This window comes from Panthera pardus, unplaced genomic scaffold, assembly GCF_024362965.1.
Source record: "Panthera pardus isolate Hobbes unplaced genomic scaffold, ASM2436296v1 HiC_scaffold_27, whole genome shotgun sequence".
NCBI lineage: Eukaryota > Metazoa > Chordata > Mammalia > Carnivora > Felidae > Panthera > Panthera pardus.
The window spans coordinates 360,383-387,817 of NW_026526843.1; the positions used below are offsets into that span (position 1 = coordinate 360,383).

General features: G+C 37.9%; 1 protein-coding gene across 1 annotated transcript in view; it reads right to left on the bottom strand.

Moving 5' to 3' along the window:
* VAMP7 (vesicle associated membrane protein 7) overlaps positions 1 to 27,435 on the bottom strand; it is a 57,739-nt gene that overhangs the window by 16,017 nt on the left and 14,287 nt on the right. Inside the window, exons 3-5 of the mRNA XM_019439225.2 lie at positions 25,425 to 25,482; positions 22,998 to 23,135; positions 20,306 to 20,396 (exon numbers count right to left, since the gene is read on the bottom strand). Coding sequence (XP_019294770.1) covers positions 20,306 to 20,396; positions 22,998 to 23,135; positions 25,425 to 25,482 — 287 coding nt within the window. The remainder of the gene's footprint in view (positions 1 to 20,305; positions 20,397 to 22,997; positions 23,136 to 25,424; positions 25,483 to 27,435) is intronic.

Here is a 27,435-nt window from a genome sequence, read left to right on the forward strand (position 1 = left end):
CTAGATTGATGAATTTTGTTGATCTTTTCTAAGAAGCAGCTCCTGGTTCCTTTGACCTGTTCTATTGCCTTTTTTTTTTTTTAACTTTCTATTTCATTTATTTCTGCTCTAATCTTTATTACTTCCTTCCTTCTGCAGGTTTTAGGTTTTGTTTGTTTTTTTCTCTAGCTCCTTTAGGTATAAGGGTAGGTTGTTTACTTGGGATTTTTCTTGCTTCTTGAGGTAGGCCTCTATTGCTATAAACTTCCCTCTTACAACTGGTTTCACTGCATCCCAAAGATTTTGGACTATTTTATTTGCATTTGCATTTCTCTCCATGTGATTTCTGATTTCTTTGATTTATTGGTTGACCCATTCATTGTTTAGTAGCATGTCATTTAACCTCCATGTATTCGTGGTCTTTCCAGATTTTTTTCTTGTGGTTGATTTCTAGTTCTATAGCATTGTGGCCAAAGAAAATATACGGTATGACTTCAATATTTTTGAATTTGTTGAGACTTGTTTTGTGGCCTAATATGTGATCTATTCTGGAGAACATTCCCCATGCACTTGAAAAGAATGTGTTTTAGGATGGAATGTTCTGTACATATCTGTTAAATCTATCTGTTCCAGTGTGTCATTCAAAGCCACTGTTTCCTTCTTGATTTTAAATTTGGATGTGTCCATTGATGTAAGTGAGGTACTAAAGTCCCCCACTATTATCATATTACTATCAATTCGGTCTTCTACGTTTATTATTAAGTGTTTTATCTATTTGGGTGCTTTCATGTTGAGTGCATAAATGTTTACAATTGTTATATCTTCTTGTTGGGTTTCTCCTTTCTGATTATATAGTGTCATTCTTTGTTTCTTGTTACAGTATTTGTTTTAAAGTCTAGTTTGTCAGATAGAAGTACTACTACTCCAGCTTTCTTCCGACATCCATTTGCATGATAAATGTTTTTCCATCCCCTCACTTCTCATAACCTTTTTCTTATTTTATCAGCTACTCTGTCACCCTGTACCTTTTGATTGTTTAGTCCATTTACATTAAAAGTAATTATTGATAGATATATATTTATTACCATTTTGGTACTTGTTTTGTGGTTGTTTTTGTAGTTCTTCTCTGATCCTCTCTTTTGTCTTTCATGGTTTACTGGCTTTCCTTAGTAATATACTTGGGATTCTTTTCTCTTTATCCTTTGCATATGTATTACTAGCTTTTGATTTGTGATTACCATTAGGTTTGTATATAACATATGCATATAGCAGTCTGTATGAAGTTGATGGTCATTTAAGTGTGAACCCATTTCTCACTCCTCTTCCCCCCACCACGTTTTACATATATAGCATCATATTTTCCATCCTTTTGTGGATCTCTTGACTGATTTTTACAGATATACTTATTTTTATTGCTTTTGTGTTTCCTACTCTTAATTACAGTCTTTCCACTCAGAGTCACCTTTAATATTTCTTATAGGGCTGGTTTAGTGGTCATGAACTCCTTTAGCTTTTGTTTGAGAAACTCATTATCTCTCCTATTCTGAATAATAGCCTTGCTACATAAAATATTTTTGGCTGCAGATTTTTTTCCTTTCAGTTCTTTGAGTATATCATGATACTCTTGTGTGGCCTGCAAAGTTTCTGCTGAAAAATCAGCTGACAGCCTTATGGAATTTCCTTGTGTATAATGGTCTTTTCTCCTGCTCCTTTTAAAATTATCTCTTCATTACCACTTTTTGGCATTTTAATTACTATGTGTCTTGGTGTGGACCCCCTCGGCTGAATTTTGGGAAGGGATCTCTGTGCCTCCTGCATGTGGATAGGTTTCTTTCCCCATATTAGGTAAGTTTTCAGCTATTGTATCTTCACATAAATTTTCTGCCCCTCCTTTCTCTTCTTCTGGGATACCTACAATGTGAATATTATTATGCTTGATGGAGTCGCTAAGTTCCCTAAGACCATTCTCATTTTGCATAACTTTTTTTTTTCTCTCGGCTGCTCAGCCTGATTATTTCCCATTGTTCTGTCTTCCAGGTGGCTAATTCACTCCTTGTTTTTTTCTAGCTTGGTTATTTATTCCAACAGGGATATTTCTAATTTCATTTACTGTATTCTTCACTTCAGATTGGTTCTTTTTTATCTCTTTTTTTTTTTAATTTTTTTTTTAACATTTATTTATTTTTGAGACAGAGAGAGACAGAGCATGAACAGGGGAGGGTCAGAGAGAGAGGGAGACACAGAATCTGAAATGGGCTCCGGGCTCTGAGCTGTCAGCACAGAGCCCGATGCGGGGCTCGAACTCACAGACCGTGAGATCATGACCTGAGCCGAAGTCAGCCGCTTAACCGACTGAGCCACCCAGGCGCCCCTTATCTCTTTTTTAAGGGTATCACTGACGCCCTCCACTCTTTTCTCAAATATGATGAGTATCTTTATGATCATTACTTTAAATTTTCTACCAGGCATATTACTTATATCCATTTTACTTATGTCTCTTGCTGTGGTTTGGTCCTGTTCTTTCATCTGGGATATATTTGTCTTTCTCCTCATTTTCTCTGTGTCTGTTTCTGTGTGTTAGGAAAGTCAGCTACATATCCTACTCTTGAAGGTGTTGCCCTTATGAAGAAGAGGTGCTGTAGTACTCTGCAGTTCAGTGTCCCTTGTTCCCCAGGACCTGGTGCTTCATGGGATATACCAATGTGTGCTGCATGCACCCTGCTGTTGTGTCCTGGCCGCTTTTTCATTCAATTGGTGCATCTGCAGAGGCTCTCTTTGCCTGCTGTGGGCAGTGTTTGGTCTCTGGTCAGGGTAGGCTGTAAAGTTTTAACAAGGTGCACACCAGTCTGCTTGCAAAATGAGACCTGCAGCCACCACGAGGACCAGGACCAGGTCAGCCTAGGCAGATCTGCAAGGCATACAGGACATGTAATTTTAATAAGGTAAGTCTCAAGCTCCCACAAGGCCTGCCACCACCGCTGCTGCCCCCACCTCCAGGACCGAGGCCCTGAAAAACATGTGGATAGGAAGATGCAGTGTTGATGAGGCTTGCACTGCTCTTCTGAGGGAGGGGATCCACAGCACTGAGAATGAGGCAAGTATGACTGGGAAGGGTAGATCCAACAAAGCACAGGGAGAGCGGAGTTTCATGTGAGCAGGTTAGGTAGTAAGTGTTGGCCCCACACTTGTTCCCACAGATGCCCTGTGTTTATGCTGGGGGGTGGGGATGTAAGATGGTGCCTGCCGGCTACTTTGTTCCTATAGAAGTCTATCAGCCATCCCTGCTTCTCTGGGACATGCTCTGAAATGAGCAAGCTACTCTCCCTCCCATATGTCCCAGGCGTTTTCCAAACTACTACTTCTATGCTGTATCTCCACAGGCTGTTCATCGTGCTGTCTCTATAAAGGTGGGGACTCAGTTTACGCTCACCCTTCTAGGCTCTCCCAGAACTGAGGATTTTTAAGATTCCAGGTGTTAAGTCCCACTGGTTATAAGAACTCATGAAATTTGGCCCTTCTAGCTTTCAGAGCCAAACATTACATGGATTTGTCTTCACCATGCATGCTTCCTGGTATAATAGTCTATTTCTCTCCCCTCTTCACACCCGTGGCTTGCCCCACCGCCACCACCATGGATGGCCATGGTCCATTTTGCTCTCCACCACATCTCCACCATTCTTACCCTCTTCAGTGTAGCCTCTTCTCTACCTTTAGTTGTGGAGTTTGCTCTGCCAGTCTTCCAGTCATTTTCTGGGTTATCTACACCGATGTGACTGTTATGTAGTTGCATCCATGGGCCAAGGTGAGTGTAGGGTCCTCCTTCCTATTCAACAATATCCCTAGCCTCCTTCCTTTTCCCTTTCTTTATTGATGAGTCTGGCTAAGGGTTTGTCAATTTTGTTTGATCCCTTCAAACAATCAGCTCTCAGTTTCATTATTTTTTTTCTATCGTTTTTTCTTTTTTTCTAGTCTCCATGTCATTTAGTTATGCTCTGATCTTTATTACTTCCTTCCATCTACTCACCTTGGGCTTTGTTCTTTTTCCAGTTCTTTAAGGTGTAAGGTTAGATTATTTGAGCTTTTTCTTCTTTCTTGGAATAGGCTTGTATATTATTTACTTCCTTTTTAGAACTGGTTTCATTGTGTTCCAAAGATTTTGGACCATTGTGTTTTCATTTTAATTTGTCTCCATGTAGTTTTGGATTTCTTATTTGATTTCTTCATTGAACCATTGGTTGTTTAGTACCATACTGTTTAGGCTTCACATGTCTGTGTTTTTACCAGTTCTTCTCCTTGTGACTGATTTCTACTTTCATATCATTATGGCTGGAAAAGATACATGGTTAAGATTTCAATCTTCTTAAATTTGAGACTTGTTTTGTGACCCAACATGTAGTCTATTCTGGAGACTGTTCCATGTACACTTGAAAAGAGTGTATACTCTGTTTGTTGAATGGAATGTTCTTTATATATCTGCTAGATCCATCTAGTCCAGGGTGTCATTCAAAACCACGGTTTCCTTATTGATTTTCTGCCCAGATGATCTACCCAATAAAGTAAGTGGGGTGTTAAAGAACCCTAATAATATATATTACCATCAATTTCTCTCTTTATATCTGTTAATATTTGCTTTACATATTTAGGTGGTCCAATATTGAGTGCATAGATATTTACAATTTTTATATCTTCTTTTTGGAGTGATCTCTTTATCATTATGTAATGCCCTTCATCTCTTATTACGGTATTTGTTTTAAAGCATATTTTGTCTGATACAAGTACTGCTACCCTGGCTTTTTTTTTTTTCCACTTCTATTTTTTTGGTAAATATTTTCCTATCCTTTCACTTTCAGACTGTATACGTCTTTAGGTCTGAGGTGTCTCTGACAGGCAGCATAGAGATGGGTATTTTTTTCTTTTCAATCCATTCTGCCACTCTAGATCTTTTGATTGGAGCATTTAGGCCATTTACATTTAAAGTTATTATTCACAGATATATACTTATTTCCACTTTTGTTAATTGTTTTCTGGTTGTTTCTGTAGTTCTTCTCTGTTCCTTTCTTCTTCTCTTGCTCTCTGTTTGATGAGTTTCTGTACTGTTATGTTTGGCTTCCTATTTTTGTGCATCTCTTATAGCTTTTGAGCTTGTGGTTACATTGAGGTTCATATATAATATCCTTATACAGCAGACTATATTAAGTTGATGTTCAAACACATTCTAAAAAAACACTATTTTTTTTACCTCTCTCCACATTTTGTGTATATGCTGTCATATTTTACATCTTTCTATTCATAATTTTCTTATTTCTAATTATGGTCTTTTCTTCTTCACTTGAGGAAGTCCCTTTCACATTTCTTGTAAGGCTGGTTTAATGGTAATACACTCATTTAACTTTTGTTTGGGAAATTCTTTATCTCTCCTCAATTCTGAATGATAGCCTTGCCAGATAGAGTATTCTTGGTTGCAGGTTTTTGTTTTTTTTTTCCTTCCAGCACTATGAATGTATCATTCCACTCCCTTCTGGCCTGCAAAGTGTCTTCTGAAAAATCAGCTGATAGCCTTATAGAGTATATAGAGTATCCCTTGTAGGTAAGTTTTTGCTTCTCTCTTGCTGCTTTTAAAATTCTCTCTTTATCTTTAATCTTTGACATTTTAATTATTATGTGTCATGGTATGGACCTCCTTCAATTCATCTTGTTTGGAATTCTCTGTGCTTCTTGAAACTGGATGTCTATTTCCTTCCCTAGGTTAGTGAAGTTTTCAGCTCTTATTTCTTCAAGTAAGTTTTCTGTACCGTTCTCCTCCTCTTCTGGGATCCCTAGAACGTGAACATTTGTTTGCTTGATATTGTCCAAGAGATCCCTTAACCTACTCTCATGGTTTCAAATTATTCTTTTCGCTTTTTGCTATTCAGTTTGGGTGCTTATCATTACCCTGCCTTCCAGATTGCTGGTATGTTCTTCTGCATCCACTAATCTATTGCTGATTCCTGCTAGTGTATTTTTTCTCATTACAGCTATTGTATTCTTCAACTCTGATTGGTCCTTTTTTATATTTTATACCTCTTTATTGAAGGTTTCACTAAGTTCTTCCACTCATCTTCAGCCCAGTGGGCACCTTTACAATCAGTCCTTTAAATGTTTTATCAGACATGTTGCTTATCTCCATTTCATTTAGTTATTTGACTGACATTTTTGTCTTGTTCCTCTTAGAGCATGTTGCCCTGTCTCCCCATTTAGCTTAACTTTCTATGTTTGTTTCTATGGATTATATGGAGCAGCTACTTCTCCTAAAATTGAAGGAATGATCTTGTGTCTGGTTGTTCCCTGTGTAGACTGTGTGTGCTTGGTGATTTTTGCTGGCTGGCTGGAGCTGTGGCTGGCATGGGTTGGGGGTCGCAGGGTTCTCCACACAGTGGGCACCCTGGCAGGAAAGCTAAAGCTGAAGTAGCTGCAGGCCAGTACAGTCCCTGGGCTCTCCACACAGCAGGTGCCCTGGCAGGACAGCTATTGCTGAAATGGGTGAAGTTCAGGGTATTCCAAGTTGCCCAAGGCGGGGCGGGGTGGGGGGGGGGCGGGTATGCCCTGCAAGGTGGCTGGAGCTGAGGCCGTGTGTGGGCTGGGAGGTCCATGGGCTCTCCACACAGAAGGTGCCCTGACAGGATTAGCTGAAGCTGAAGTGGCTGAAAGATGGGAGGGTCCTGGGGATCTATGCACAGAGGCCATCTTGGCAGGACAGCTGAAGCTAAAGTGGATATAAATCAGGATGTTCCAGGACTCTCTGCACAGCCGGTACCCTGGAGGGGCAGCTGGAGCCAAGACAAGGTATATGCCAGGGGGTCTTGGAGTGCTCCATGCAGTGGGCATCCTGGCAGGATGGGTAAAACTGAAGTGGATGTGGGCCAGTGTGATGTCTGGGTTCTCCCTACAAAGTATGCCCTGGCAGAACAGGTGAAGCTGAAGTGGGTACAGCTGACATGTCCTGGGGTGCTCGATGCAGGGGTGCCTTGGCTTGGTGAATGGAGCTGAGGCTGGCATGGGCAGAGGTGCGCCAGGGTGCTTCATGCAGGGGTGCCCTGGTTGAGGCAGCTGGATCCAAAGCAGACATCAGCCAGGAGGTTCCAGAGCACTCTGTATCAGAGGTTCCCGAGCAAGCTGTCTGAGGCCAAAGTGGTGAGGCCCTGGAGTGTTCTGGGGTGCCTTGCACCTGTGTCACCTTGGCACAAAAGCTGGAGCTGTACTGAGCACTAACCAGGGGTGTCCCAGTGTGCAGCATGCGCTACTCTGTGGCCACCTTGGTGGGATGGCTTGGGCTGGTGTGGTGTGGTGTGGGCTAGAGGCCTGGGGCTCACTGAGGCGGCAGGTCAGTTTTCATGCCAAGACTGTGTACTGGTCTGTGCTTCCAAGGTGGAGCGGGGGACACAGACCATGTCTGTCAGTCCCTCCCACCCGCAGAGTATGCCAGCAGCTCCCTCACCATTTGGCGGAGTTCTAGGGCTGGCTCTTTTATGTGCTAGTTTCCCTTTTAAACTGAGTTTTCCCTGTACCCCAGCTATCCAGGGCTGGTGTGCGTTAGGGAACCTGGGTCTCAAGAAGTGGCAAACTAGTTATGGCATCCAGACCTTGCTGGGTCAGTGCTTTCAAGGGGAAGCAGGAGCATAAACCATGTTGCTCACCAGTCCCTCCTCTGACCCAGAGATTTCCAGCAGCTATGTGGTGTTTGGTGGAGTTCTAAGAGTAGCTCTTTTATGAGCTAGTTTCTCTTTTAAACCATGCCTTTTTTTCTGTGCCCAAGGACAGATGACTGCTCCTGGTCCCTCAGTACTATCTCTCCCCACTGCAGTTCACAGCGTCAGGGGTGGGGATTCCCTTCACTGCTGTGTCTCCATCTCTCTTGCCATTGTCTTTTGCTGTTCTATCTTCTGTTGTACAGAAGCTGTTCAGTTAGCCCTCAGTTCGTCCTCGGGAGGATTTGCTCTGTAAATAGGTGTAATTTGGTGTGTTCAATGGAGGAGGTGAGTTCAGGGTCTTCCTACGTTGCCAACTTGAACTGGAACTTCTGAATCAGTAATTTTTAAACTTTGCCCAAGGAAAAGCCCATGACTAGATGGCTTCAAAGATGAATTTCAAGACGACTTAATACCATTTTTTCAAAAACTCTTCCAAAATAGAAGTGGAGGGAATACTTCTCAACTCATCCTACGAGGCCAGTTTTACTCTGATATCAAAATCAGACAAAGACATCACCAGAGAAAAACAGATCACTATCTCATGAATATAAGACATAAAACCACAGTAAAATATTAGAAGAAATCCAGCAATATATTAAAGGGATTATACCTCATGATGAAGTGGCATTTATTTCCACTATTAAAGGTTGATTTAATATCAAAAAACCAAATATTATAATATGCTGTATTAACAGAATAAATCCGAAATCCATAAGATCAACTGGTGCATAACAGCACCTGGCAGAATCTAACATCCTTATGTATTATTCTATGTATATAGAAAAACATAAGGAACTCACTAAAAAACTATTAGAACTAATAAAAAGTTCAACAACGTTGACAATACAAAATCAATATGCAAAATCAACTGTATTTCTATACATGAGCAATGAAACCATCCAAAAATTATAGAGAAAAAATCCATTTACAATAGCATCAAAAAACTAAAAAATAAAATACTTAGAAACAAGGCAAGAAGTATGTTGGAAGAGAGATACTATTAAAGGGAAATTATTCTGACACCTGTCAAAAATGGTAAGGAAAATTTTATTCAAGATGACTGCAATAGGGATCAAAACTATCAAAATAGGTTAAGAAAGATTGAGCTCCACCGTAAATATAACAAGAAGTGGGGTGATGTCAGCATCACGGCAGTGTAAGACATCCCTCTATTTTGTTCCCTCTTTTAAAAAACTAATTAGGCATCCATCCTCAAACAAAAGCACCTATGTCGAAGTTGTCAGATCCAACACCATATGCCAAAGACCTGAGGGGGTCCCATGCACCCATACATTGGTAACAGGCAGACAGACCTAAGTGCAGGCTGTGGAACCAGCAGGACCAGTGAACCTGCCCTAAGCCCTCTTGGCCACAGTTGGAGAAAACCTGAAGAGTACTGACTTAGGCAGGTACTCATGGATAAGACATAATTTATAGAAGGCCAGCTTTGCCAAGAGGAGATTTCAGCAGGGGACTGGAGCATAAAATATAGATATTAAGTTTAGATGCATTGGAGAGGGTAAGAGGAACTTTGCCAGCACTGACCATCCCCAAGGTAACACAACATTGGGCTGAACTAGCTGGTGGCAATCTCTCTACCAGGGGAAAGGAAAAACAGTGAGTGAGTACCTGGCTACATCAGCTATGTGACAAGCTACTGGCGAAACTCACGTCTCTTCAGCAGCACCCAGAGTACCGAGGCAAGAACTCCAAGACTGTGGGCAGGGAGGAGACTGGGAAAGAGGCGAATAAAAATATCACAGGACACGAAAAGAACATACTTCCTGATGACTGTGCTCAGAACTTAAGCAGGAAGTCTACCCACAAACCTCTTGGAGACCCTCACCCAATGATTCCTCCCCACACACCAGTCGCAAAGTCACCTCCTCCCACTCTGTGGCCAGCTCCTAATGCATGCTCCCAAGTGCAATGGCAAGAGTGAGCTCCAGTAAAAGGAGTGCTCTCAGAATATCAGATCAGGATCCGAGGGCAAGGGAGAAACCATAAACTCAAACTGTAGTGTCATTTTCTGGAAAACAATAAAAAGGTTTCTAGCTGCCAGCATGGTGAATTTTAAGACCAGAAAAGACATAAAAGCTTAAGAATTCTGCCACAAGAGTAAGAAACATGTAGCAGGAATATCCAGACAAAGTTGCAGAAAACCCCAGATAAGAGGACGACGAATGCTATTTCCTACCTGAGGGTAACTAGCAAAGACTTTAGGAGGTGTCTGCTACTTTAAAAGTGAAGGCAGCCACACAAAAGTTCAAGGAACATAAAGAATCAAGGAAATATGTCAACACTGTAAGATAACAACCATCCTCCAATAACTGAAATCAAAAGCATGAAATTCTGCAATCTAGCTAATAATTCAAAATAGCTGCTTTGAAGAAACTCAACAATCTGCAACCCGCCCCCCCCCCCCAAAAAAGGAAACAAAAAACAAAAAAACCCCGGAAAGATAATCAACAAAATCAGGAGGGGAGCCTGGGTGGCTCAGCTGGTTGAGTGTCCGACTTCGGCTCAGGTCATGATCTCACAGTTTGGTCTGTGAGTTCGAGCCCCACGTCAGGCTCTGTGCTGACAGCTCAAAGCCTGGAGCCTGCTTCAGATTCTGTGTCTCCCTCTCTCTCTCTCTGCCCCTCCCCCTCTTGCACTCTGTCTCTCTCTCAAATAAATATTAACAAAATCAGGAAAACACTACATGAATAAAATCTGAAATTTAACAGAGAGATAGAAATCATGACAAAGAATCAAATTCTGGAGCTGAAGAATTCAATGAATGAGATGAAAAATTCAATAGAAAACATCTACCTCAAAGTAGACCAAATGGAAGACATAAGTGACCTAGAGGATAGGAACTTTGAAACAACACAGAGGATAACAAGGAGAAAATAATGTAAAATAACCAAAATGCCTACATGATCTATGGGACTCCATCAAATGTACAAATATTAGAATAACTGGGGTTCTAAAAAGAGATGACAGGGAGAAGAAGACAGTAAGCTTATTTAGAGAAATAATAGTGGAAAACTTCCCAAACCTGGAGAGAGACCTGGAAATCCAAGTTCATGAAGTTAAAAGATCACTCTATTATCTCAACACAAAAAGACCTTAAGATACATTATAATAAAACTGTCAAAAATCAAAGATAAAGAGAAACTCTCAAAAGCACTCAAAGAGAAAACAAGATTGTAATCTACAAAGAAATTCCCATTAGGCTATCAATGGATTTTGTAGCAGAAACCCTAAAGGCCACAAATGAATGTGGAATAACATATCCAAGGTGTTGAAAGAAAAAAACTTGCCAGCCAAGAATACTCTATACAACAAATTTATTCTTCAGATATGAAGCAGAAATAAAGATATTCTCAGACCAATAAAAGCTGGGGGAGTTCATCACCACTAGACTTGCCATACAAGAAATGCTAAAAGGAAAAGACACTAATTAGTGGCATGAAAACTTACAAAAGTATATAATACACTGGTAAAGGTTAAGTATACAGATTTAGAAAACTCCAATTCTGTAACAGGATGGTGTGTTAAACACTTAACTATAGTATAAAGATGAAAGGAAATGAGTATTATAAATCTCTACAGTTACTATAAATTTTTAACAAATACACAATATAAAAAGAGGTAAATTATGACATCAAAAGTATAAAAGGGGAATAAATAGGTAGTTTTGTATTCAGTCAAAGTTAAGTTGCTATCACCTCAAAATGGACTATTTTATCTATTAGATGGTTTATGTAAGCCCCATGGTAACTGCAAAGCAAAAGCCTAGAATAGATTCACAAAAGATAAAGGGAAAATGGAGCACACAATCCCAAAACATCACCAATTTTAAAAGGTAGGCAGAAATTCTGGACAATATAGATGGACCTAGAGAGTATTATGCTAAATGAAATAAAGACAAATACCATATGATTCCACTAATACATGGAACCTAAGAAACAAAACAAACAGAAACAGATCATAAATAATTACAACTGGTGGTTGCTAGAGGGGAAAGGGAGGGGGGGATAGGTGAAATAGGTGGAGTGGATTAAGAGGTGGAAAGTTCCAGCTATAAAATAATTAACATGGATGAAAAGTACAACATAGGGAATATAGTCAATAATATCATAACTTTCTATGGTGACAGACTGTAACTGCACTTCTCGTGGTAAGCATTTCATAATGTATATAATTGTTAAATCACTATGTTGTATACTTGAAACGAATACAATACGGTGTGTCAACTATTTTCCTTTTCTTTTTTGACAGAGGGAGAGAGCGTGCATGCAAGTGGGGGAGGGGCGGGGAGAGAGGGAAACAGAATCTGAAGCAGGCTCCATGCTGTCAGCACAGACCCCGATGTGGGGCTCGAATCCATGAACTATGAGATCATGACCTGAGCCAAAAATCAAGAGTCAGACGCTTCAGACACTTAACCGAATGAGCCATCCAGGTGCCCCTCAACTATATTTCAATTAAAAACTACATATATTTTCTGGGATACACACACACACACACGTATGTATGTACGTATATATGTACGTACATACATATGTATGTATATATATAGCCTGGGGGGAAATAATAAATAAAAGGAAAAAATTAAAAAGTAGGCAGAAATGGAAGGAAAAAGGAACAATGAAATTATAAAAACAACCAGAAAGCAGTGAATAAGATGGAATTAGTAAGCTCTTATATTTCAAAAATTAACTGTAGTAAGTTCACCAATCAAAAGGCACAGAGTAGCTGGATGGATTAAAAAAAAAAGATCCAATAATATGCTGCTTACATGAGACTCACTTTAGATTTAAGTGCACACATAGGCTTAAAGTGAAGGGATGAAAAAAGATATGTCATGCAAGTGGAAACCAAAAGAAAGTGGGGATAGCTATACTTAGACAAAATAAGACTGTACAGAAAAACAGTAAAAAAAAAAAAAGGACAAATACAGTCATTATATAATAATAAAGTGGTCAATTCATTAGGAAGATATAACAATCTTAAATATACATGCACACAATATCAGAGCACCTAAATAAGATTTTTAATACTAACAGATCTGAAGGGAGAAAGAGATAATACAATAACAGTAAGGGACTTCAATACACTACTTTCAACAATGGGTAGATCATCCAAACAGAAAATCAACAAGGAAACACTGGACTTAAACCATACAAGTGGTCATAACAGACATACACAGAACATTCCATCCAACAGCAAAATACACATTTTTCTCAAGTGCACAAGGAACATTCTCCAGGATATACCATATGATAGGACATAAAACAAATCTTAACAAATTTAGGAAGACTGAAATCATACCAAGTATCTTTTCCAACCACAGTAGTATGAAAATAGAAATCACTAAGAGGAAAGCTGGAAAATCTATAAATATGTGGAAAGTAAACAGCACACTCTTGAACAACTAACGGGTTAAAGAGATAAATCAAAAGGAAAAAAAAAGAAACCTCTGAGCAAATGAAAATAGAAACATAGGACACCAAAACACATAGGATGCTACAAAAGCAGTTCTGCGAGGGAAGATTATAGTGATAAATGAATATGTTAAGAAAACAAAAGACCTCAAATAAACAACCTAACTTTACCCTTCAAAGAACTAGAAACAGAAGAACAAACTAAGCCCAAAGTTAGTGGAAGGAAGGAAATAAAGTTCAGAGTGGAAATTAATGAAATAGAAACCAGAAAAATAACAGAAGAGATCAACAAAACTAATAGCTGTTTTTTTAAAGATAAAATTGACAAACTTCTAGCTAGACTAAGAAAAAAAGAAGATTCAAATAAATAAAATCAGAAATGAAAGAAGAGACATTACAACTGATACTACAGAAATACACAGGATCATAAGAGATTCTTATGAACAATTATATGACGACAAACTGGATAACCTAGAAGAAATGGATATATTCCTAGAAACATACAACCTACAAGACAGAATCAGAAAGAATTAGAAATTATGAACATTCCAATAATGAGTAAGGAGATTAAATCTGTAACCAAAAAGCTTCTAACACAGAAAAACCCAAAACCAGATGGCTTCACTGGTGAATTCTACCAAACATTTAAGGAAAAAATAATGCCAATCCTTCTCAAACTCTTTCAAAAAACTGAAGAGGAAGGAATACTTCCAAACTCCTTTTACAAGGTCAGCATTATCCAGATGAGGACACAACAGGGAAATAAAACTATAGGCCAATATTCCTAATGAACACAGAGGCAAAAATTCTCAAAAAAAAAAATTAGCAAATTGAATTCAAACTACATTAAAATGATCATATACCACGACCAACTGGGATTTATCTATGGCATACAAGAATGGTTTAACATACACAAATAAACAGATGTGATATATCACATTAATATAATGAAAGATAAAAACTTATAATCACCTCAATAGATGCAGAAGAAAACATTTTACAAAACACAACATCATTTCATAATAAAAACCCTCAACAAATTGAGTATAGAACATATTTCAGCATAATAAAAGTCATATATGACCAACACACTTCACCACATATATATATACATATATATATACACACACACATATATATATATACACACACACACACACAGAATATTATTGAGCCATAAAAAAGAATGAAATTCTGCCATTTGTGACAATATGGATGGATCTTGAGGGCACTATGCTTAGTGACATAAGCAGACAAAGATTATATACTACTTATACATAATGCAAGAATCTAAAAATGCTGAATTTATAGAAACAGGAAGTAGAATGAAGGTTACCAGGAGCTGGAAGATGCAGAGCAGGGAGATGTTAAAGGGTACAAACCTGCAACTAGAACATGAATAAATTCTGGAGATCTAGTGTGCAGCATACTGAGTATAGTCAACAACACTGTATTATATACTTCAATATTGCTAAGAGACTAGATCTTAAATGTTCTCACTGCAGAAATGACAATTTATATGATGTGATAGAGGTGTTAGCCAAAAGCTAAAGTGGCAATCATATTGCATTATTTAAAATGTATTAACATGTTGTACACTTTAAACTCACATGATGTTTATGTAAATTATATCTCAGTAAAATAAAAAAACAAGGACAAGTAGGGTTTTATTAACCAACAAGTAGAGTGAAGGGGTGGTCAGTAGATGAAAAATTACTGGCAGAAATCAAGGGTAGGCCTAAACTGGCCTAAAAGTATCTTCCTAAAGGCAAGCCAAGGACTTTACATCAAAGGTAGAGGATGAGGAACTTGATCACCTATCAAGGGTGATCAGATATCAAGGGTAAGGGATTGACTTAGCAGGATTCTTTGGTTAAGACTCAGGTAGACATGGGACATAGCCTAAGAATGAGGCCTGGACAAACAGAGGGCTGAGAAGAGATGGTCTAACATTCGGTCAAGCAGAGACTCTTTGTCATGTATGATCTGTATGCCAAAAACTATAAAACATCGTCAAAAAAAAAATTAAAAAGACCTAAATAAATGAAAAGACATCTCATGTTCATGGATCAGCTTAATATTGTTGAATTTGGCAGTATTTCCCAAATTGATCTACAGAGTCAACACAATCCCTATGAAAATTCCAGCTACCTTTTTTTTTCAGAAACTGCAAAAAATTCTTATGGAAAGGAAAGGTACCCAGAATAGACAAAGCAATCCAGAAAAAGAGGAACAAAGTTGGAAGAGTCATAATTCCTGATTTAAAAACTTACTACAAATCTGCAATAATCATGACAGTGTAATACTGGCATAAAGACAGACATAAAGATAAATGGTACAGAACTAGGAGTACAGAAATAAACCCATACATCTATGGATTAACTGATTTTTGATAAGGGTGCTAAGATCATTCCATAGGAAAAGAAAACTCTTTTCAGCCAATGTTACTGGGACGACTGGATATATACATTTGAGAGAATTAAGTTGGACCCCTTCCTTACCTTATACACAAACATTAACTCAAAAGAGATCATAGACCTAAAGGTAAGAGCTAAAACTATAAAATGTTTAGAAGAAAACACAGGAGTAAATCTTTGTGACCTTGGCTTAGGCAATGGATTGTTTTTTAGATATGACACCCAAAAGACAAGCAACAAAAGAAAAAAAATAAATTGGGCTTCAACAAATTAAAAAACACTTTTGTGCTTCAAAGGTCACTATCAAAAAAATGAAAAGATAACCCATAGAATGGGAGAAAATATTTGCAAATCATATCATATCTGATAAGGGCCTAATACCCAGAATATGCAAAAAACTCTTACAGCTCAAGATTATTAAGACAGCCCAATTAAAAAATAACAATGTGGGGGGCACCTGGGTGGCTCAGTCAGTTAAAAGCCCGACTTTGGTTCAGGTCATGATCTCGGTTTGTGAATTTGAGCCCCTCATTGGGCTCTGTGCTGGCAGCTTGGAGCCCGGAACCTGCTTCAGATTTGGTGTCTCCCTCTCTCTCTGCCCCTCCCCTGCTCATGCTTGCTCACTCACTCTCTCTTTCTCTCAAAAATAAACAAACATAAAAAATTTAGAAAAAAAGAAAAAATGACAATGGGGTACACCTGGGTGGCTCAGTCATTTTGGTGTCCAACTCTTGATGTTGGCTCAGGTCATGATCCCAGGGTTGTGAGATCGAGCCCTGTGTCGGGCTCCATGTTGAGCATGGAGCCTGCTTGGGATTCTCTCCCTCTCTCCCTTTGCCCGTCTCCCCTACTCTCTCTGTGTCTAAAAAATAAATAAGTAAATCAAAATAAAAAATAAAAAATATAAAACGATAATGGATAGAATAGAACAGAATAGAAATTTGAATAGAAATTTCTCCAAAGATCTATAAATACAAATGGCCCATAAGCACATGAAAAGATGCTCAACATCATTAGTCATATGGGAAATGCAAACCAAACCACAATATGATACCGTTTCACACATACTAGCTTGGCTATAATAAAAAACACAATAATAAATTTGGGCATGTGGAGAAATCAGAATGCTTGTACACTGTTGGGAATGTACAATGGGTGTAGCCACTTTAGGAAAGTTTGGTCTTACTCAAAATGTTAAACGTAGAGTTCCGATGTGACCCAGCAATAATAGTTCTCAGTATTTCCCCAAGAGAACTGAAAACATAGGCTCAAACAAAAACTCATACACAACTGTTCACAGAAGCATTATTTATAATAACCAAAAAGTGGAAACCACAAAAATGTCCATCAACTGGTTTCAATACAATGGACTATAACATAGCCATAACAAGGAATGAAGTACTGATACATGCCACAACATGACTGAACCTCAACATCATTAAGGTAAGTGAAAGAAGCCAAGATACAAAAGGCTACGTATTATATGATTCCATTTGTATGAAATGTCCAGAAGAGGAAAATCGATCGAGACAAACAGAAGATTAATTGTTGCTTAGGTCTGGATGTTGAGAGCGAAAGAGAAGTGACTATAAATGGGTATAGGATTTCTTTTAGAGGTGATGACAATGATCTAAAGTTGATTACAGTGATAGCTGCGCAACTCTGAATATATTATAAACCATTGAATGGTATGATTTAAATAGGTGAATTGTATGGCGTGTGATTTTTATCTTAATAAAGCTGTTTAAAAAATCAAACTGAGATTATTAGAAATGCTTTTGCTAAATTTTAATTGGATATCTCTGTAATTCGAAAAATAAGTAAGTCATTTAAAAGTTGACTTAAAAGGTTCATTTTCTGAGAAATTCATGCATTTGTAATAACACTGTAGCAGTTGGATGCTTCACTTTCAGGAGAAGTAAATACATCTGACAACCAAAAATAGAGGAAAAGTAAGTATTAGTAGTTCATTCCATAGGTTCTCTAGTTTGCATCCAGACATACAACTCAAACTAAAATCAATGGTAGGAAATCACTTCAAATAACCAAGAGACAAAACATATCAAGAATTGCATGTTTCTCCCTTTTTATGCTTAACATCACTGATCATCAGGGAAATACAAATCAAAACTACAATGAGATATCTCCTCACATCTGTCAGAGTGGCTAAAATTAACAACTCAAGAAACAACAGATGTTGGCGAGGATGTGGAGAAAGGGGAACCCTTTTACACTGTTGGTGGGAATGCAAACTGGTGCAGTCCCTCTGGAAAACAGTATGGAGGTTCCTCAGAAAGTTAAAACAGCTCCTCTACAATCCAGCAATTGCACTACTAGGTATTTATCCAAAGGATACAAAAATACTACCTCAAGGAGATACACGCAGCCCAATGTTTATAGCAGCATTATCTACTATAGCCAAATTATGGAAGCAGCCCAAGTGTCCACAGACTAATGAATGGATAAAGAAGATGTGGTTTATGTATACAGAGGAGTATTACTCAGCAATCAAAAAGAATGAAACCTTCCATCTGCAATGATGTTGATACAGCTAGAGAGTAAAATGCTAAGCGAAATAAGTCAGTCAGAGAAGGACAAATATCATATGATTTCACTCACATGTGGAATTTCAGAAACAAAACCAATGAGCAAATGGAAAAAAAAGGAAATGAGAGGCAAACCAGAAACAGAATGTCAACTATACAGAGCACAGTGATGGTTACCAAAGGCAAGGTGGGTGGGGGAATTGATATAGGGATTAAGGATTGTACTTGTGGTGATGAGCACCAGGTGTTGCATGGAAGTGTTGAATCACTATATTGTACACCTAAAACTAACATTACGCTGTATGTTAACTAACTGGAATGAAAATAAAAATTTAAAAAAAAGTTCTTCCCTTTTGACTATTAATCTCATTCCTGGGAATAGGCACAAAACCATATATAACAGTACTATTACTGTAACACAAACCTCTAAATCAGTGACTACCTAAGAGTGTTTGCTACTGCTTCAACTATCTCTAATCACAGAGTTCAGTCCAACTGACATATTCATAACAAGATGTTCTCAATGAAGGAAGCACAGCACTGACTTACATGCTGGAGCAAGCTCTTTATCTGGTTGTAAAACAGTATTCTGAATACCACTTCTCTAAAGAACCAAAGGTCCAAAATAAGGACATGATTTGTAACCTATAATATAACCCAATTACATACGATACGAGCAAAAAGTAGACTCATGATAGCTAACAGTAATTCAGCTTTTACTATATGCTAGGCACTGTACAATATGCTTCACAAATATTCTCTCCTTTATCCTGGTAACCTTAGGTGCTATCATCTCCTTTTTGCAGATTAGGAAACAAAGTTCAGAGAAGTTAGAGGATTGACCAAGGACTGACTGGAGGTAGAAGTGACATCAGAACTCAAACTCCAGCACATAGGACTCCAAATCTTGGTCACTGTATTATACTGCCCAAACAAAACTGAATATAAACTATTATTATAATATGTATATATGGATAAAAAAAATTAAAAAAAAATGGAAATAAATCTTCAGAATGGTGAGACCAAGAGTAATCTTTTTAAAAATGTCTTTACAGTTTGTACCTGTTCTAATAATAAACGTCAAAGTAATTCAAATACTAAATCCAAAATTACAAGTAAACTGACATTTATGAAATTTAACAATCTCAATTAAATATCTTATAAAACAATAATATAATCAGTTTCATTCAATTTTATACAAGTTATCGTCTGAGATATTCCCCTTAGAAAGAGTGGATCTCAAACTTGAATATGCATTAGAATCCTCTGGAGGGCTTCTGAAAACACAGATTGCTAGGCCCCACTCACAGTTTCTGATTCAACAGGTCTGGGGTGGGTCCCAAAAACTTGCATTTCTAACCAGTTCCCAAGGCATGTTGATGCTACTGGCCCAGGGACAGTTTGAGAACCAGTGTTTTTAGAAAAATTAGCATCATCCCAAATCTAAATACAACTGCATAATCAATTAAAAAATAAACTGAGCCTGGATGGCTCAGTCGGTTAAGCATCCGATTTTGGCTCAGGTCATGATCTTGTGATTCACAAGTTTGAGCCCCGTGTTGGGCTCTGTGCTGACAGCTCAGAGCCTGGAGCCTACTTCAGGTTCTGTGTCTCTCTCTTTCTCTGCCCCTCCCCTGCTTGCACTCTGTCTCTCTCAAAAATAAAGAAACATTAAAATAAAATAAACTTGATGAATTTCTCTGGATTAGTTTAATGTGCTGAACAGCTTGAGAAAACACAGGCTGACTGAATTTCTATCATAGTTCGTCCTCTGAAGAATACAACAGTCAGTTTTTTTGGACCAATTCTTTCTTTCTCTCAATCAAGAGCTACAAACTTTCTAAGGAAGTCAAATAGTTATACTTTAGGCATCTACTGATAACATCAGCTATCTGGGTATCTCTAGCCAAAACTGATTAATTTATTCTTCAATGCTGAACTTTTTTGTAAGAGTCTCAGAAATTAGTATTGCTAAGTCAACTAACAAATTAGAATGAAGAACAGTTATAGTACTAAGAAAAAACCATTCATATAGCAGGCAGTATCATAAGTAGGTAATACCCATATCTTAGCCAATAATTAGTTTCCAATAGTAAGAATAAGGAAGTATTATTTCAGCCCTTCTAGAATAATTTGATCCCAATCAAGTAATCTATTATCATTTCTGCCCACATGCATGTGAACTATGCCATGAAACATACCTATGTTTCTGACCATGATTCCTTTCAGTTCATCCACTTGGGCTTGAGTCTCCACCACTTTGTCTATGCCCTTATTCTCAGAATGATGCTTCTATAAGAAAATAAGATTTAACTTACCAGACATTATTTACAATAGGAAAACAAAAAGAAGAGGAATGACATTGAGGAATGTTATTAAATTATGCTGGTATTGGGGTGCCTGGGTGGCTCAGTCGGTTAAGCATCCGACTTTGGCTCAGGTCATGATCTCACGGTCCGTGAGTTCGAGCCCCGCGTCGGGCTCTGTGCTGACAGCTCAGAGCCTGGAGCCTGTTTCGGATTCTGTGTCTCCCTCTCTCTGACCCTCCCCCGTTCATGCTCTGTCTCTCTCTGTCTCAAAAGTAAATAAACGTTAAAAAAAATTAAAAATAAAAAAAATAAATTATGCTGGTATTGACACAAAGGATACATGCCATTTCATTTAAAAATTGTTATCAGACCTAGGGAAAAATATAGGCAGCATAAAAAAGTGACAATCTAGGGGCGCTTGGGTGGCTCAGATGGTTAAGCGTCCGACTTCAGCTCAGGTCATGATCTCACAGTTTGTGAGTTTGAGCCCCGCATTGGGCTCTGTGCTGACAGCTCAGAGCCTGGAGCCTGCTTCAGATTTTGTGTCTCCCTCTCTCTCTGCCCCTCCCCAGCATGCACTCTCTCTCTCTAAGATAAATAAACATTAAAGATTTTTTAAATAAAAAAGTGATACCATGTGTTATAGTATAAAAATATCACCTTATTTAAATAATATAAAGGTATGTATATTATAATATATCAATATACATTCTGCCTTGGGACAGAAGTATGTGGTTCTATAATCTATGCTCACACAAGAAAGGAAAAAAGAGAACTGTAGTTGGGGCAGGGGGAACAGGACAAATAAAAGCACCCCAAATTGTTCCCCACTTCTTCGGTATGATGAAGTAGGGACTGGCCCAGCTTCTGAGCATCTGTTCTTTTATCTGTTGAGATCTGAGTATACATCCTATTTTCATTGGCTTCTTATAGGATCTAGAAATCTAAGACACTGATAATAGTATATATATATATATATATACATATATATATATATATATATATATATATGCACACGTATATACATATATATATTTTTTTTCCTCCCTCACTCTTCCCTACACCCAGCACCTCCTCACTGCTAGACCCACTACCACTCCTCTCTCCAACAGTATATATTTTGAAATTATTATCCATAGCTATCCATGGAGTGCTTAATATACAATATTCTGGTCACTTCACCATGCTAAATGCTTCAAAGAAGAAACATTATTTAATCCACCCAAAAACTCCATGATGAAGATGCTTTTATTATTATCTCCACCTGTAGATAACAATCCTGGCACAGATTCATTCATAGGTCACCCACAGATCTGGAGCTAATGATGAACTGGCTAAGTTGAAAGTTTTGCTGCCAGTTCACCCTATTTACCTTTGACTGTGCATTGGTATATTTCTGGTTGGTGATGTTTTACATGGTTTCATATATTTGATTGTTTTCTAGTGGGAAGTATGAAACAAATGAACTGACTGAATAAAGATTTATAACTATTTAAAGGAACTTCATCCCCAGAAGAATGCATATTTATAAGTGTAATACTCAAAAAGAATATTTAAAAAAACACTTAAAGCAGAAGTGAAAAGGAACACATTCAATTATAATAATTCTTTTTTCTCTCATTCACAACACAATCATAGAACATATGTCTTTGCACTCAAATAGTTTCATGGATAAAAGGGAAGCATTTATAAAGGTCTCAACATCATTAGTCATCAGGGAAATGTAACTTAAAACCACAATGAAATATCACCACACACCCACCAGGATGACTAAAATTAAAAAGATAGACTATGGCAAGCATTGGCAAGAATGTAGAAACATTAGAACTGCTGGTGGGAATGTAAATGGTACAACCACTTTGGAAAAAAGTTTGATGGTTTATTACAAATTGTGGTATATGCATACAATATTATTCAGCAAAAAAGAGACCTACTTATTTATGCAACATGAATGAGTATCCAAAGCTTTACACGGAGCATGCAAGACACACGAGAGTACATAATGTATAATTCCCTTTACAGGAAATTCTAGAAAAGACAAAACTAATTTATAGTGACAGAAAATAGAGCATAGGGTGCCTGTGGCAGAGTGTGGGGGAGGGGACTGACTGCAAAGGGACATCAGGAACTTTTAGAGTAATGGAGATATATCTTGGAAAGGGTGGTATTTCACAGGTGTATATATATACAAAACTTCACCGAGCTGATGATTAGGTATTCATATAGATCAGCAGACTTGAAAATGACTAAGTTGAGCTGTTCAAAAATTACAATTGCTCATGGGAGGGTAGAAGGTTAATGTATGAGTTAAAGAGGCCATTTGGCATATTAGTGGATTTATGCACTAGACAGGTAGCTAAAGTAGATGGTATTTAATGTCCTTCCCCATTCCTAGATACTTTGAACACTAGAATAGGGAATATCACGTTATTTAAAATTTTTCTATCTGGTAAGTTTTCTTATGTTCACATTTAATGGCAAAATCAGAAAAATATATTTGCAGGTCAAGGTCTCCTTTATTCAAAGTGCCTTAAGGTAATAAATAAGATAGGAATCAAAATACTACATCCTAAAAATATCTTACCAGCTGTGCAGCCAAAACACTTGAGAACTCGCTATTCATGGCATATGGGAGTGCTGTCTGTGCTCTTGAACCATATGTTGTCTGGAACCTCTTCTTTATCTCATTCAGAAAATTAAATGCTCGGGAACGTTCAAAATCCTGAAAAGAGACCAACACAGAGTTCACATCAGAAAGTAAACAAAGATGATATGGATGATTAACAACAACCATAAGAACAGCTAACATTACTGAGCAATGATTCCATGAAGAGGAACTAGCACTGACCTCATTTTACAATAAGGAAACAAAGGCTCTGAAAAGGTAACTTGCCAAAGGTCAAACAACTAGTAAAAGAGCTGAAAGTCCAATCCAAATATTAAACAACTAGTAAAAGAAAGAGCTGAGAGTCCAATTCAAATGTTTGATTACTTCCTACTAAAGATAACAGGATCTAATTTAGCTTCTTGAGAGCAAGAATTGGGCTTTACTTCCTTCATATCTTTCACAGCATCTAATAAGAAGGCCCAGCACAAGAAGATGCTTAATAAATCCATAATAATACTGCAGTCTTTCACACACAAAGATAACACTACTGATAAATACTTTGAATTGGGTTTTTTCAGTAGTGATGGTACACTTGAAAAGATCAAGTGATGTCCTCTTGTCTGGTCCCAGCCAAAAAGTATTTACATATGTATAAAATTACAACTCAAGAAACAGAAAACTCAACTCTGATGAACCCAAATTTAGTGATATTTCTCATATATTCCAATAAAGATTAAACCCTGACCTATGGCAATCGTGCCAATTCCATGCCTCTTGTCATTGATCAATTTAGAAATAAGTATGTAACCTACTCCCAGCCAATGAGCAATTTCAGATATAGCTGGATTTTAAAAATAATTTTAGAAAACAATGGGGCGCCTGGGTGGCTCAGTTGGTTGAGCATCCAACTCTTGATTTTGGCACAGGTCATGATCCCAGGGTCATGGGATCGAGCCCTGCATCAGGCTCTTTACTGAGCATGGAGCTTGCTTAAGATTCTCTCTCTGCCCCTCTCACCCCTTGTGCCCTCTCTCTCTCTAAAATGAAAAAAAAAAAAAAAACAAAAACTACTGTGAAACCAGGGATAAAAATCATTGTGATGGTCACTATGGTTGACACTCATCTCCATTTCACCCAAGATGATTATTAGTCTATGCTAAGGGTTCGTAAGCTGGGGTCAATGGTCCGAATTCAAGGGGTCCATGTACTTGAATAGAAAGAAAAATGACATTATTTTCAGTAAGTTTTAACTTAAATTTCAAATCTGAGTGTAGGTAACAAACCAAAACAGTACCAAACAGTATCTGTCACTCTGTCACCAACAGAAATCTTTTTTTCACATACCATTAGTTATAGATATCTCAAAATCTCATTTATATCATCACCATTTCAAAATTATTATTAGTCATTAGACCTCTGACTAGATCTTGTTACTTAACGAATTCATAAAGAAGCATATACATTACTCTATCAATTTTTAAAATACTCTGAATACTGTATTTCAATATAATTGGTTTTGTTTCTAATCACGTATTTCATACACTTAAAAACATCTTAGGAGGGGCCTATGAGTGTCAAAGGAGTCTGTGGCACAGTAAAGATTAAACCCTGACCTATGGCAATCATGCCAATTCCATGCCTCTTGTCATTGATCAATTTAGAAATAAGTATGTAACCTACTCCTAGCCAATAAGACATGAAAAGAAGTTCACTTCGAAAGCAGGGAGAGAGGACAGTGTGCTTTGGAGAACTTCCCTCATTCTTACAATAAGAGATTTGAGAAGACATAGTCCCTCTTCTCTGAATACAAAATAAATAAGCATGTGGCTGCATGCAACCATAGGGAAATGTATCTAGGAAGAAGCTGACACCAAGGATAGCAGAGGAGAGAGAAATGACCTTGATGGCATTGTTAAGTTACTGAGCATTTTGGTCTAGAACCTACAAACTCTAAAAACAGCCTACCAATGTGAACTACAGGTCTACAAAACTGATTATGATATACTGTGATTTTGTTTTCTGAAAGTCTATATACATTAAAAAATTCATTATTGATTGAATAAAATAACCTATTTAATATTTCAGATAAATAAATTTTGGACTGGATACAAAAAAGTCACGATTATGAAGACCAATTCTCACTGCACAATAGGATAAATGTAGAAGCTGCAAGAGATTAGTTAAGCTAAAACTCTACCAAAACTGAGCTGATATGCATGTACCCAGACATCACCTCTTCTTGTCATTTGCTGCTCCATATGATAAATGCAAAGTATAGAAAAAAATGTATCTATGGACACTTATATTCACATCATGTTTACCTACCATAAATATAGATAATTAAGAACTGACTCTATTAACAGTATACATACTTAAATAGCAACATGTCTTCAAGTTACTTACATCATCAGTGATACAAAGATATACAATCCTGTCTTGGCAGATGTAATGAAACAAATAACTGTAGGATAAAAGATATAAAACTTACTGTGGTTATGAGCAATATTGCTTTCACTTCCATCTTCTATGTATAAGCAAATTTAGTACTGCCAATGTGACCATATCATTTACCGATACTATCTATTCTCCCTCTCCCCCTCCCCTATACACCTGTTTCTCTCAAGTCAAACTGATAAGAATAAATAAGACATTAAAAGAAAGTCTCTACCTTAACTACATAGCACAACAGTATGCACATTACCTATTAAAATGACAGCTGCAAAAGCACAACTGGACTCTTAAGGCCTGAACAAAGGATGACATCTTAGGAGGGACACATCATTAAGATCAACCTCCAATGGGTTATCCGGTCTTCCTTGCCTTCTTTTACGATCTCAAAGCAAACACTTTTTCTACCAAACACTCAACATTAACATTTGTTTGGCATCTACTTGGAGCCAGTTACTGGGCTGGGTGCTGAGGATACAAATAGGCAAAACCATCAGTCCCCGCCCACACCAAGATCACAGTGCAGGGAATTACAGAGCAACATGGTAAAATAGGATGAGGAGAGGCAGTACACGGTGCTCTGGCAACATAAAGGAGACACCTACAGAGTTTAGCAGAGGGTGACGGGAAAGACATCCTGGAGCAAGTGATGTGTAAGCCAAGACCTGAATAGTAAGTAGGAGATGGCAAGGTAAAGAGCAAACAGAGTGTTCCAGAGTAGAAAACCACTTGGAGATAAAACAAACAAACAAACAAACAAAAAAACAAAAAACAAAAAAAACACATAATGGGTTTAGTAAAGTCAAGAGTCCACATGACTAGAGTCCACATGACTAGAGTATGAAATGGAAAGACAATTTGGCTGCACAGATGAGGCTATGGAAGTAAGCAAATACTAGGTTATAGAATATGTTACAACCTCACTATGCTTTATCCCCAGAATAATGAACAAGCATCAGAGGGTTTTAGCCTGAGGAGAATGTGGTAAGATCGGCCACGTAAAAGGATGTTTTGGCTAGAACACGGAAAACAGACTGAAAGGAGGACCTGACAGGAGACTGCTGTAGTAGAGCAGGTAAGCAAATGAGGAGGGAAATAAACTAAAGTACTATGGGCAATGGAAAAGAAAAGAGAAGAAATAGAACAGAACTTGACAACTGGCTATTGGAAGTGAAGCAGAGGGATAACTCAATTTTGCCTCCTGGATTTTACCTTGGGCAAGTGGATAGATAGGAGTACCTCTTGAATTATACTTTTAATGTCCATATAGAAGCTTAATATGAATAACAAGGAGGTATGGGGAACTCAGGCAAAATGTCTTCCTCCACTACTCTAAAACCGTTCACATCAATTCCATCAATGGCTTCCACATCGCCATGTCCAGTGGCTCTCTCTGAAACATGGTAGTGTTGACCACTTCCTTCTTCTGAAAAGTGTTTTCTCTCCACTAGATTTCCTAACACCAGGCTTGCCTGGTTAATGTGGTAGTCTCTTTCCCTCTCTATTGATGTTTTCCAGCATCTTCAGCTCCCTGCTCTTTTCTCACACACTCCCTGGATGGTGGCATCCACTGTCATGTTTTGTTGTTGTTTGTTTTCAGCTACCACAATTATGATGATGATTCTCACATCTAGATCTGACCTACTTCCTGAGCTCCAGGCTTACATACACTACTGTCTACTAGACATACCCAACTGGACATACCAGTGACAACTTAAACACAATGTTCAAAATGGAAGTCATCAGTTTCCCCACAAAATTTGTTTCTCCTAAACCACATTAGGGAGTAACTTGGTGCAAAGACCACAAAAAGTTACAAGGCATGGTCCCTGCCACCGAGGAGCCTACCGTCAGGGGACAGAGAAAAAAATAAAGATTACAATTATGATACAGAGTGATAAGTGCTACAATATGAATAAACAAAGGATGCTATGGAGACAAGCAAAAGGGAGGCACTTGGTCTGGT